Source organism: Lonchura striata, chromosome 1A (assembly GCF_050655825.1).
Source record: "Lonchura striata isolate lonStrDom1 chromosome 1A, ASM5065582v1, whole genome shotgun sequence".
Lineage (NCBI taxonomy): Eukaryota > Metazoa > Chordata > Aves > Passeriformes > Estrildidae > Lonchura > Lonchura striata.
In genome coordinates, this window is record NC_140741.1 from 7,722,942 (window position 1) to 7,737,229 (window position 14,288).

The 14,288-nt window shown below is 42.6% G+C and overlaps 1 protein-coding gene across 11 annotated transcripts in view; it reads left to right on the plus strand.

Annotated features, from left to right (window-relative positions):
* The window catches only part of ITPR2 (inositol 1,4,5-trisphosphate receptor type 2), a 242,560-nt gene that overhangs the window by 205,767 nt on the left and 22,505 nt on the right, over positions 1-14,288 (plus strand). For all 11 annotated transcript variants that reach the window (XM_021538669.4, XM_085570357.1, XM_085570356.1 and 8 more), the window contains 6 exons: positions 35-199; positions 2,250-2,445; positions 4,545-4,637; positions 9,167-9,294; positions 10,614-10,779; positions 12,021-12,181. In XM_021538669.4, the coding sequence (XP_021394344.2) occupies positions 35-199; positions 2,250-2,445; positions 4,545-4,637; positions 9,167-9,294; positions 10,614-10,779; positions 12,021-12,181 (909 nt within the window). The remainder of the gene's footprint in view (positions 1-34; positions 200-2,249; positions 2,446-4,544; positions 4,638-9,166; positions 9,295-10,613; positions 10,780-12,020; positions 12,182-14,288) is intronic.

The window sequence follows — 14,288 nt, forward strand, 5'->3', positions numbered from 1 at the left end:
GAGGCATAAACCTAGCCTTTGTTACCCACACCAGCTCTGTAACAAAATCGTGTTCCTGGTGAGCTTTGTTGGGAACCGTGGGACCTTCACCCGTGGCTACCGAGCGGTCATCATGGACATGGCTTTTCTCTACCACGTGGCTTATGTCCTGGTCTGCATGCTGGGCCTCTGCGTGCACGAGTTCTTCTACAGCTTCCTGGTAAGTACGTGCTGCTGTGGAGGGGAAAACTTTGCAAAAATAGAAAATACCGTTACCCGTGCAGCTGTCTTCAATTTCTTCCTGACAATCAAGCCAAATCATGTGTATTTTTAGCATGCCGTTGTGTTGCTGCCCCTTAGGAACCGCTGTTTTTATTAGAACCTGTTTCTGTTAGGACTTATTTTATCTGTTTTTGAGCTGAAAGCTTGCTCCTTTCTTCTCAGGCAATCATCACCCAGCCCACTTCTTTTTCCCAGCTTTCTTCATATTCTCTGTCCACCGTTCCTGTGTCTTGTGTCACTCCTAACATTTAGGGGGCAGTTGTCCAAGGGTGTGTGCATCACATCTGTACCAAAGGATCCCATTCCTCATCCCCAATATATTTTTAACAAATTGCTTGGGAAATGGGGATGGCATGCCTTTGGTGTGGCAGGAAGATTCATCACTTGAAATGTATCCCACTTCATTTTCTTTTGTTGTCATTACCCACATGGAATGCCTTTTAATAACATGGTACAGGTGCAGTGAAAATGAATCACGCAAAATTATGCTAAACTCCACTAATGCCGAGTAGCAGTAAAAGGAGTTTCACTGCTCTTGTTTGCTAATCCTTTTGCTCTATAGTGGAACATGTGAAGCTTGTAGGGACACTGACTAAATTGTGGACATTACATTTCCTGTTGTATTTTTTCACATCTTCCTGAATAGTGTTGAACTTCCAGCATTTCAAAGATGTGTTAAGCACACTAAAATTTTCAGGGGTTCAGTGCTAACTCAGGTAGAGGTTTCCTGTTGAAGTCAGACTTTCCAGATGTTGACATTAAAGTTTGCTTCAAGGTTTGGGCAGATTTCAAAGGAGCTAAGATTGTGGCTGTGGCTGCCGGACCCTCTTCAAATGGACGTAACTCTCCTACTTTAAAAATGCACAGATTATTTGCTGTTCTTTCAATAAGTTAGATTGATCGATCTTAAAATACTTGCAAAGTGTCAAGCAGCTTAAGAAACATTTTATGTACTTAATTTTTTTCAGTGACTGCTATTGACCAATGTCCATGATTCATGGACATTATCCATGTACCCAGGTTGCTTCCAGGTGTTCACTTAGTAGTGGATGTAGTCTGAACTCTAATACTTGTTCAAAACTGTCTCCCCTCTTTCTTTATTATCAGTCCTTCCACACAGCTGTCAATTTCAGATCTTATAAATTGTGGCTAACACCTTCTTCTGTGGAGCATTTAGATAAATCATAGTGTGTTGCTTTATATCTGTAATCTGAGTGTTTTGAAGTAGAAATACATACATTATAGATAAGGTCCAAAGCACTATAGAACATCAAGAAAATTGTAGGAGAAAAAAAAGTTACAGGTTCTTGTAAAGCTCCTGTCATGTTTAATTGGTGGTTTAGGCTTTTGACATTTAAAGCAATATTATCTTAATATATAGTTTTCTTTAAAGTTAAATACCAGGAAACCATATACTGCAGAGTAGAGAATAATAGAAGTTTCTAGTCTTATACAAACAGTGACATGAATTTTACTTTGTCCTAAGAAGAGGTGTCCCCAATCCTTGTCCATGTGACATTTACATGATGCCATGAGCTTACAGGAAGTTTACAAATATGTAATTACTTACATATATGAGTGTATTTCTAAGTTGCAGCCTGTGCATGTTTGTCAGATGAGAGATAACATGAAAAATTCCTTTGTAGATATAGAGCCATAGTATGAAGACACTGTTTAAATTTTAATCTAGCCTGATTTTAAACATGGGGAAACAACAGATATAGATGGTAGGTGTAGTCCATCTCTGAATCAGGCTCAAATATATTTCGTGGATTTTGCTATAATTAATTTTAAAATTTAAAGTTCTGTGCTAGATTTCCTCCTCCATAAGTATGACCAGCTCCCACTGAGATCAATGTGAGTTTATGAAGCTGAGAATATTGAACGTGGTTGGATGCATGTTTCAATAGTTCCGATTGTTTTCCTATGTAGCATCTATATATTGCCTCATTTGTATTCATTTTTCCTCTGCTCTCTGCCTTCCCCAGCTGTTTGATCTGGTGTACAGGGAGGAGACATTGCTAAATGTGATAAAAAGTGTTACCCGGAATGGCCGTTCAATTATCCTCACTGCAGTGCTTGCTCTCATCCTGGTTTATCTCTTCTCCATCATTGGCTTCCTCTTCCTGAAAGATGACTTTATCATGGAGGTTGACAGGTTGAAAATCAGGACCCCTGCTGCAGGTATTGTTTTTTGTATTAAAATTTGCTTCTGACATACCCCTTTTTCTGTCTGCCTAACTTAACTTTTCATCTAAGGACATCAAATTTCTTTATTTGTGCCTGCATGTGAGTAGAACTAACTCCATATACCTTAGAATTCAATTGAATCTCTGTGTAAAATTTAATGTGTATAGGGTTGGTTTTGTCTGGGCTTCTTTCTTAAAATGCTAAAATCTAGCACATTTGATTTATTATGTTTGCTTTACAAACTTGTGGTAACATTAAAAAAAATAGTCTGTATTTCCTAAGTATTTTCCTAAGTGAAAAGCAGCTCCAAGTGGATTGTATTGCTTCTCATCCCACTTTAAAAGCAGCCCATAGTAATTTCTGTGTACTGTATGAAGCACATGATCTTAACATGTTCATTAGCTGTATCTATTTCATTGCTTTTTAAGCTTCATCCAGCAGAAATATATTACAGAATTCACATTTCTACTGCTAGGAGCATCTTTTAAATTCAGTGTGTATTTCATGATCATTATCCTTAGTGTATAATCCTGGCTTCAGTAAAGTCATTGGGAGGTTTGGAGCCAGTTTTAAAAAGGCCAGGATTTCATCTTTCTGGAATGAGAGAGTTTAGCAAAGTGAATAGAGAGTTACAAATTTGTTTTGCTAGAAAAGAGCCAGGTCTGGTCTGTTGAGAACTTTGTGTGTGCTGCCAACCAGCCTGCTGGGAGCGTGGGCAGGGGAGTAACAACTGGCTGCAGAGAAATACTAAGAATGGCTGCTGATTAAATTCCTCGAGGCATGATTTTCCCAAATGCTGAACTCTTCAGACCTGTACACAAGCGCAGAACTGGCGGAACCCAGCTGGGACTCTGTGCACTCAGTGTTTGCCAGTCTTTTCCTGAAGTTGTTTTTTCAGGATTTAAAGCTCACAAAAAGGCAAAGGTCATTCAAGACTCATGGGCCTGGTGTACTTCTGCAGCTGGTTCAAAACCATATGAGAAAAAAGGAACCTGACAGATTTCTTTAGCATAGTGTGATTTTTTTTTTTTTTTTTTTTTTTTTCTGCCACTCATCATCCATTAGGGGCTAAATTGGCTTATATTTGACTTACCATTCATTTTTGGGACAAAACTTAGGGTGTGAAGTTTCACTTCAAAAAGTAGATGTGACCATCTTAATAAAACAGGCTACACACAGCTCTGGTCTGATCCAGGGCAGCAGCTCCTGTGTGTTTGTGTTGCTTCTGTTGAGTTCTTGGCAGATTTTTGTGGTGTGGGTATGTTCTTGCTGGCTTCATACATTGCCATTTCTGATCAAAAACTCATCAAGAAAATATGCTGACTGCATGTTGATGGAACATTATGCTTCCCAGGACAAGTGCTTTAAATTTTTTCTTTATAAAGTAGCAGAAAGAGTAAGTCAGAGTGCATGTTTTCTGCATTACACATTCTGTCTTAGGCTGTTATTTTGTTGTATAGTTTTGCCTTCATTTTTTTCTCCTGAAACCTTTTTGTATCTCTAATTTGAAATGCAGAAAATTGTTGAAGGTGCACAAGAGAAAATTGGTTTGATAAAATCAAGCTGATGTATACATTTACTACTTCGGGAATGTTAAATTAGTGTTTTACACAAACCCATACATATTTACAAATGAGTACCAAACTGTGTTATAATCCTTGAAAACCCTTAAATATTCTACATGCAGGAGAACTGAATGTCAGTTTGGTGTCCTTCTTGTCAGCTTTTGTGAATAATTTATCTAATGGTTTTTAAAACTGACATTATTTTCATATCTGACAGTTGTTTCTTGCTTTGAATATATTTTGTGCTCACCAGAAGCAGCTGCATTTGATGTAGATTCATTAATTTCAGGAGATGAAATGGGAATAGCTGTGATATACAGTAAATATAAAACTGTGTTTTTGTTCATTGTGATTGCTTTGAGCTGTTGAGGCAGAATCTTTCAAGGAGGGAGGAATTGCTGGTGTAATTTGTTCTGTTTTTCCTCCTTAACTATCCAGCCTGGTGATTCGCTCCTAGAAAATAATGATTTAAAACCTAACATCAATGTAGTGCCTGTCTTTTTTGTCAACATCCTGCTTTTTCCACAGGTATTGGTGAAGTTCCCACTACAACCCTGACATCAATGATGGGAGCCTGTGCAAAAGAGAACTGTTCCACGAGCATCCCAGCTCTTAACCCAGGTCAGTACAGAGCTTCCCTCAGAGCAATGATCACTTTGAACCGAGGGATCCCTGGAAATGTTCAAGGCCACGTTGGATGGGGCTTGGAGCAGCCTGGTCTAGTGGAAGGTGCTCCTACCCATGGCAGAGGGGTTGGAATGAGATGATCTTTGAGGTCCCTTCCAACCCAGACCTGTGGTTCTGGAATTCTCTGATCTGTGTGTTGCTGTTTCAGTGACTTCTGCTGGTGTGAGGAGTAACTCTTGTGAGTCAGAAGTGCTCAACTTCTGCAAGACTTGGAGCTTAGTTGGCAGCTTTGCTGTTAATGGGGGTGCTTCCCACACCTGATTTCCAAATTCACTGACATGAATTTTGTTATTAAAAGAGCTTGCTGAATCATTATGCTTGAACATACAGGTTGCTTCTTGGCAAGTGATTTAGCTGAGAGAGAAACAGCTTGCTGCTTGTCTGCAGCATCCTCACCTGCACACACCGAGCCACTGTTAGATCCAGCTAGGGCCACAGAAATTCATTTTCATGTGTATTTTGTATTGTGTATATTGTGTATTTTTTCTAGATGCATCTGGGCCAAGGCTGTATTGTAGCCAGAAGATCTAAGAACCCAGATCCAGGCCCACATGTCTGTCTATCTCCCCCTCTTTCCAAGGGGTACAGTCTAGTTGAGGTGGCTGGTGTTTCAGTGCAGGTCTTAAGTTTGGTTTGATGTGTTGTGGCCTTTGCAGTGGAGGTGTGTGCACAGTGGATGGTCTGCAGGCTCAAAATATTTACTGCCACAGTTGCCTGTGGTTGCTGGGGGCTGCAAAGTGAGGACATAAATGGTCCTTTACTGTGTGCCAGTATAATGTTGTTTCATAAGCTTTATTCTTCCACTAATTTTTGAGTTTTTAGGATCAAAGCCTTCAGGGAGAGGGCTATAAAAGCAGGCTTTTTCTCCCCAGCTGGTGTGTAAATAGGCCTCATAAACAACATGGGAAGCTGTCTGGCTGGATAGAGAAAACAGTCTAAGAGCTATTGGCAAAGCTGCAGCATTCAAAGAGTAATCAATCAGTCAAAAAGATGCAGTATGGTTTTTGCCAAGCTCTTTAAATGATAGAAATCTCACATTTCTCATTGTTTGGGTACTGCACCTTTAAAATCAAACCATAATGAAAGAGGGCTGTACAAAACATCTAAGTGCACTCTTACTTAATCTTGAAGAAATTTTGTTTATCCAGTACCATTAAAACCCACCAACATTCAGCAAGAGCAGTTTTGCTCACCTTAGCCACTTGGTCAAAAGAATTATTCTACTTTCTGCCTTTTTCTGGGACAGAGTTCCCCTCTGGCAGAAGTGTGAGCATGGTAGAATGCAAAGGCATGAGATCACCATCCCTGGAAGTGTTCAAAAAGTGTGGGGAGGGGAACCTGGGATGTGGTTTAGTGGGAAACATGGCATGGTTGGGTAAGTGGTTGGACTCAGAGGTCTTCCAGCTGTAATGGTGATTCTGTGAGATTTGGGGAGTTTCACACTGCAGCACCAGAGAATTCCACTGCTGTGTGTGGGAGAGAGAAATGTTCTTAGTGGCATCTCAGGTCCCGAGTGAGACATGAATTACGTTGCTTTTCAGATCAGATCACTGCTGATCATTTCTTCTGATGGGATTCTGCTTCTTCCTTGGGTTTCACTGTGCCCAGTTATTGCTCTTCCTGGTGAGGGAGTTCCCTGGGAAGCAGTGTGCTGTGCCCAGGGAACCTCCCCTGTCTGCAGCCTGCTGCTCACTGCTGCTCTGGGCTGTCAGCATAAAAATACTTCATCTTATCTGCCTCTGAGTCTCCCTCTCTCCACTCCAAAGACATTTCCATATCACTTCAGTCTGTGCCTGGTGAAGTGCCTAATCACTTAAATAAACTTCACATCCTACAGTACATATCTCCTCATCCTCTGTAGTCCATAAAGACCTGGGCTAGAAAGGTACACAGATACCTGTTACAGTCCCTGTAAAATGGGACACTTCCAAAGACTCATTCCACTTCCAGGCCTGGTCCTGGTCTGTGCAAGTTCTGCTGGATCCACGTGGGCACAGGTGTGTCTCACCTGATGTACTTGTGTGACCCAGGTAGCTGAGGGCCATCAGATGAGGATTTGTGAAGTAAATCTCCCTATCATCCCTCCCCTGTCCCGTGATTAACGTTGTGGGGTGGTCTTAGCGCTTAACCTGTTTTGCCTGTGAATTCAATTTAATCAGAAGACAACCTGCCTAATGCTGTCCAGACCCTCACAAGCCACTTTCCAGGGTGGAACTGCTTGCAAATGGCCCCCCTGAACCTCAATTAGTGTCAATATTGGTTCATTAACAACAGTGCACTCTACAGAGCCACTCCTTTCTTTCAGGTATGGGTACAGCTGGTGCCTGGAGGGGCTGAGGCTGCACTGTGAATGCTGCTGAGCACTGAGAACAGACAGCTGAGGCAGAACATGTGCCTGTAGGGTTGCCTGGCTCCCAGCTTGAAGGCAGCTCTTGTTGCTCCACATCTGGGAGTGGAATAGAACAGCAAAAACGATGTCTGTACACTCCCCACAGCCTACATTGCTGCACTAGAGGTTTCTGCCAACTTTGGGCTGTCTGGTTCTCTGGCAAAGATCTTGCAACCTGAGCTTGCTTTTCTGGGAGCTTTTCTGGCTGGGATGCTGATTTTCTGTGTTGCAAGATGTGCAAAGTGATGTATCTTGTTTCTCTGAAGCCTGGCTTGCTCTGAATTAGCATCTCATGGACAGGGAGAGCTGGTGTTAGGGCTGCTAGTAGATAATTCCCTCTTCAATTCTCAGTCCCAGATTATCCTCTCTGTTTACCAGAGTCTGATCATCTGCTGCTTCCAGAACCTGAGTCTGGGCTTGTGAACAGAGAAAAATATTGTAGTTACCTAAAAGAAATAGAAACTGTGGCTTTTTTGAAGGCTTTTTGTTTATTTTGTGGATGGTGTCTTTCTCAAGCACAGCTCCAAAAAAAAAAAAAAAAAAAAAAAAAACCACCAGAAACAAAAAAAAGAAAAAAAAAGAAAAGGTGGAATATTATTTGATATTATTTGAAAGCAGGGAATAATGGCAGGATACAAGAGCAAAGATTAGTTGGTATTAGTTGGTATGAATAACATCACTATGCTAGTAAAAAAAATCTAGGTATGACAGGATAAAAAAAAAGGTTTCTTGTTTCAATCTTTTCAGTTTCAATATTTAAGCAGTTATTTTTAAATCCAGGACTATTTGTGTGAGTAGTGTCTGTAATGACCATATAGTTTAACAGGGAAGTCTGTCCTGATGTCTGCTTTTGCTTTTCTTTTTGCTCAAAGTTCCTTCAGTAGGGAGTTGTTTCTCATTTAATTTGCCTGTGGCACAGAAGCAGTGGTGGCAAAAGCAGCAGACACCAGCAATATCCTGCCCATCCTAGCCGGGACACATGCACCACAATTTGGGAACCCAAATCCAAAATTAAATTTCAATCTAAATTCCTTGTCTGCAATGTGAGTGCTTGCAGTCAATTAAATTTATCAGAGTCTATCTCAGTGCCCCAGATGTGGTGGTTTGGGGCTGTTAAATATGTGCTTCAGTCAACTCTCACAGTGGGATGTTGTTATTTGTTAAACTCTGTTACAAAGAGTGCATGGAGCCAACCGATTGTGAATCGCTGCTGCCTTCCCTGCCCAAGCAAGCCAAGCGTGCCCTAAAGAGGAAGGAAGGCAGGAGCAATGGCAGGCACAGCCCTGACCCTTCAGCCCAAGCCAGCAGGACACAGGGAACAGCTCAAGCAGGGCTCTTCAAAGGCAGGCTGTGGAAGCAGTGAGTGTGTGGTGGGAGGGACTCTGGCCAAGGTGGACCAAGTCCCCCTGGGGTTTGGTGTTCCAGCCCAGCTCCTCTGCACGTTCAAATATCTCCTGTACAATAGTACCCTCTGTGGCTCGGCCAAAACCACACGGCAGCTCTGCAGCACAGATAAGAACAGAATCCAAGATTTCAAGCTGAGGCCAGGGAGAGCCTTTCATTTAAGGTCTGTCAGACCTGTGCTTGGGCACGTGTGCTGATGGAAAAATCACAGACAGACCAACTCGAACAAAAGCCAGCCCCTCCTTAATGGTTTGAAATGCTAACATGACTTGGCTTCTACATGAATAGGTAGAGGAATGATTTCACAGGAAGACAATCCTTTTACAAATGTGCTTCTAATTCTCTGTTTATATTGCTTCTTGTCTGTGCTGCATTTTTAGGGGGCCCACTGGAAAAGTCATGGGAGGACTGCAAGGAGAAGGGGTGCTCCCATGAGCAGAGATGGTGGCTTTGGGTCATTAACAGCTGGTGGGAGCTCTGCTTGTGATTTTCTTCGTCTCTCTTCAGGCTAATTGTGCCTGATGTGCCTAAATATGTCACCAGTGGGGATGATCAATGAGGTTCTGGATGAGAAATCCAAGAGGCAGATGTGTCTTGCAGTTGCTTTCTCAAACAGAATTGTGGCTTTGTTTGATGAGTGGTTGTTTGATGCTGTTGTTCCTGTTTGCAGGTGAAGAAGAGGAGGACGGAATAGAAAGGACCTGTGACACCCTGCTCATGTGCATTGTGACTGTGTTAAACCAAGGCCTGAGGAATGGTGGTGGTGTGGGAGACGTGCTCAGAAAGCCTTCCAAAGATGTGAGTGTTCTGGCTCAGGAAATGCATTACTCCCTGTGCATCTCATGAATGCCAAAGTCAATTTTTGGAGGTTATAGAGAATATTTGTATCTAGTCTGATGTCATGTCACACAGCTGATTAATCCTTGTAATTTTTAGATCCCAGATGGGATATTTAACAGGAAGAGTTAGGCTTGGTGTGATGATGATACTTGAAGAAAGGATGTCTAGGTAGCTGTTTACCACTTCTGGAAAAATACAGAATATCATAACCTTCAAAGCACTGCTAAGAAGCCAGCCCTGGGAGGCACATCTGGAATGCTGGGTCCAGTCCTGGGCTCCTGCAGCGGGGCCAGCGGAGGCTGCCGAGAGGATTCGGGGCCTGGAGCAGCTCTGGCAGGGAAAGGCTGAGGGAGCTGGGGCTGTGCAGCTGGAGAGGAGCCCCAGCGGAGAGGGGCCCTCAGCCCTGGGTGTCCCTGGCTGCAGGGAGGGCTCCGAGCAGGGCCCAGGCTCTGCTCTGGGGCCCAGCAATGGCACCAGAGCCACGGGCAGGGACTGAGCCCAGGAGGCTCCACCTGGACATTTTACCTTATATTCAGCATGGCATCTGCCCTGGAATAGGTCCTGTTGTTTACTTGTACTCAACCAGCATGAAGATCAAACCAGAATTTCATCTGTTGTGGCATATTTTCTCTTGCAGAAGTTTCCTCAGAAATGCAATTCATTTAAGGACCTCCCTTAATATTTGGGTGGTTTCATGCATTTTTATTTAGGTTCAGAAAGAACATCACAAATAAAGGCAATCTAGCAGCACTTTGCTTGATGAGCCACACTATACGTTTTATAAGTAAATTCAGGATCGAGTAGGATCTCAGCAGGGCTTGCAGGAGTCCAGAGACAACTCAAATCTGGATGGAAGAGCTCCCTGTGCTAGTAGGAGGAGTCTATATCCTGTCTCACAGACTGGGAGGTTCTGCAGGAGCCAAAATTTATCCCCAGTGGAGTCTGTAAGCACTTACAGACTTTGAAAGTGGCCCTTTGAAATTGAACCTTGCCACTTAGCAGCTCTTTAATGCTTAATTATATGGACACACTCCCTAAAGGGTAGTGCTATTATTCCCATGAATGTGTGGGAAACTGAGCAATTTTGGGTGACTTCAGGTCTCTATCATGGGGAAGAAAAGGACTTGGGGAGTCCCTCCCTAGTCCTGTGAGTAAGGCTAGCAGAATTTGGCATATGAAAAGAGATCTGTAGCTTTGCTTGAGCTAATGTGAAAATGTTGTTCAATATTTTAGATTTGTGCTATTTTTTTTACCTTATTGCAACCTTGCCATTGCAGGAACCTTTGTTTGCTGCACGAGTTGTTTATGATCTTCTGTTTTACTTCATTGTCATAATTATTGTTCTCAACCTGATCTTTGGAGTCATCATTGATACATTTGCCGATCTCAGGAGCGAAAAGCAGAAAAAGGAGGAGATACTAAAGACCACCTGTTTCATCTGTGGTAGGTGTTACTGATCTCTTGAGATATTTGAGGGTGAAAGGAGTGAAAATGAACTGTTCCTCAAGAAATAAAGCTTGGGCCCCAGGCATGGTTATCTTCTACAAGGAAGGCCTGTAAAAATTCTAGAGGCTGATTCCAAATTTATTCCCTCTCAGCAGGAGACAGATTTGATTTATGAATCAAAAGCTAGTTTTGCTGAGAGGTGGCTTCACAGTCTCCACCCAGAATCTGAGGCAGGAGAGCTGTGTCTCACGCTTGCATCATCACCACTAATGGAGATGGGGCAGCTGCTGACTCTTTCACAGAGCTTGCTGCAGATCAAAGTGCAGCTTCTATTTCACAGCACAGGGCATTCCAGAGGGGCAGCATCAGCAAGAGCTGCCAATTTCAGAAGGTGATATGAAGCAGGGATCAAAGAAATTTAGTGGAAATCATCCCCACAAAGCCCACAAAAAAATCACACTTATTTTCAAGCGCACTCACAAAGAGGGGCAGACCTTCACTTCCTGGGGGACTTCACAGATAGCTGCTTTTTTGTAGCCTCGGGTGCTGCTTCCATGGTTGTGCTGACAGGGATGAAGGCTGTGCAGAGCACAATGTGTCTTTAGACAGTGTCTGTGGACAGGAAATCCAGGGAGGCAAACATTGGTGATTCCTCTCCTTCCTCACTTCTGGTATTCTTCCTCAGAGATTTAGACCATTACAGGGGAAAAAAAAATAAAATAATTCTTATGACTCTGTAAAGACTGTGTGACAACTGAGCTGCAGGGGCTCACCCTCTCTGCCAGGTTTAAGCCCACAAACAATGTCACTGAAGTTTAAGTGGGTCTCTTTATATGTTGATGCTAAAAGTGTGCATAAATCTTTGGAAGATCAGGGCCTGGACTGCACATTATGTGCTTCTCAGTATACATCCAGAAAGAGCCAGAGCCAACACTTGTAAAACACTTTATGGCCCTCAGTATAGAAGGCTCTGTGAAACTGTAACATATTTATTATATTGTTATTGTTATTAAGAGGAAATATCACAAAAGAGAATAAATGTTGCGTTGAAAGGCTTCTGTCAGGAATGCCTTCTGGCCTGGTATTTCTTGCCTGACAGTTACAACTTTTAAATTAAGATCTTTCAAATTTATGATCCTTTAAATTAAGTTAGGTTCTCTTCTCTAACATATTTAACAGATTTGTGTATTTCTATGTTGAAATTTATTTTTTGGCTTTATGTTCTTTTCTTTTTGCAGGACTGGAGAGAGACAAATTTGATAACAAGACCGTTTCGTTTGAGGAGCATATAAAGGCAGAGCACAACATGTGGCATTATTTGTACTTTATAGTTCTTGTCAAAGTTAAAGATCCAACTGAATACACTGGCCCAGAGAGCTACGTGGCACAAATGATTGTGGTAAGTCAATTTGGGCATGTGCTTTATGCAACTGAGAGATGCTCCTTGCAGCTAGGGCAGAGAATATCTTCCTTTTCCCCTCTCTCTGAACAATAGGAGGCATTGATCTGTATTTTTAAAGATCTTTTCACATGTCTTAGTCTGCAACAATAATGGAAAAGATGAAGGTGCAGGCCTCAGTCTCCAGTTTGGTGTCGGTACTCTGTGGGTTCTGCTGCCTCATTAGGCAGAGCTGGGGCAGGAGAGCATGCATCATAACATCTGCTGCTGCTCCAGCTTTCTCCAGTGTCTCTGGGCTGCTGTCCAGGAAAATAACATCTCCTGCTGCACACTGAAACACGGGGTCAGTGCTCAGGGCTGGTGCTTTTCTCCTATGGCTGCTCTGAGCAAGTTAGTGAAGAGACCAAGCAGAGCAGCCACAGGGATTTGAAGAGCCACAGAAACTGCCTTGTGAAGCAGGGAGAGTACGGATTTAGAGAGAGAAATGTGATGATGCTGGGCCAGAGAGGTGTTCCATTACATTTTGTTTCCAGCCTGCTGCTGAGGAGGGTTCAATCTGCTGAGTGACACGAGTGGATTATCGAAGCTGCCTGTCTTGGGACTTCATTTTTGAGGAATTTTACCTGCCTGCTGGGCTATTCTGGTGGAGCATTTTCTTCCCATGGACTTGCTGGCAGGTACTGCACTGCTCAGGGCCTGTGCCAGGCTCTGTGGTTGCAGAGCTGGCATATGTCTGAATCCTGGAGGAGGCTGTAATCAAATGTGCATCAGGATTCACTGTTTATGCACTTCTGGAGCCGCATTTCTTATCAAGACTATCTCTCTGTTATCACTCATCAAGCCTCTGACTGGACATACTACCCAGCCTCATTACTGAGGTGCTGGGTGGCTTTTTACTCCCCAGTTTAGCCAAGGGGAAGATTCTTCTTCTTTCACTTCAGCTGTCGTCAGCTCAGGCACCAGGTTTCAATCGATCCCAGCTCCTTTCTGCCTTGACAGTGCAGAAAGCTGGGTTATTTATCCTGCCTTCAGATGGGTGTCCAGGATAGCAGGGCTGGCTCACCTTTCTCACTCCATTGAGAGCCTAAATGGTTAGTTTAGACAAGATGCCTAATTGGGAGCAGGCTAAAATTAGAGCTGACTGCCACACTGTGCAGCCTTGTGCAGAGCTTACCTTGAAGAACTCACATTAGTGGAAATGGTGGTGTTTAGACAGGAGTGTATGCTTGATTGCTCCAGTTAAATCGAGCTTTTGTAAGTGCTATTGCCACTAGAAGGGAAGGTGCTGTGGCAGGTGATGGGAATTCAGTGCTCAGGTGCAGAGGAACAGCCTATTTCCTTCAATTTTGAACCATCATTCTCATTGCCCAGCTCAGGGTGTTTATGCTGTAGGCAGTGATGGATTTACATTTCTGCAGTTTGGTAGGCGAGGTAGAAAACCTAAAACAAATCCATGTAGATTCTGTTGCATTAGGAGAAATTATTCATAGTGGCAGGTTGTCCTATTACACATGGAAATATTTTAGCTTATGTCAGAAATACATTTTAATTTGTGGAATCAGACTCTGGGGCCTGTCTCATTTGTTCATTCCTCCTCTTCCTCTCCCTGCAATGTTTGTAGGAGTTTAAAAGTTTGTGGTATGTATGTTAAGTATTAATGTTTAATTCCAAGAGATGCATTAATATTCATAGTAAGTATATTCATCCTGTGGCAGCAATGGTTTGACTTTTCTGATGTGTAATTCACTAATGTATTTTACTTCTGCATTAATGGCTGGAACTCCTTTTTGAATATCTAAAACAGAAAAGCACCAAAAACTCATGTGACCCCAAACGCTGAACTGATTTCTCAAAGCCCTTGTTCCTTTGAGGAAGAAGGCTGGTAGTTTAAGTGGTTAGCAGTAATTCAGATTTTGGGATTATTAAATTCTCTTTTTCCAGTTAAAGGTTGTTTTGGATGCTGGAGAGGTACTTATGGATCAGGAAATGTAAAGCTTACATGGAATGAAATTATAAATGGTAGAGTGGGAGAAAAAAAGATAACTAAATGGTTAAACAAACTACAAGTGTCTGGTATGGGATTAGGACTTGTGTTTTTTTGTAGTTT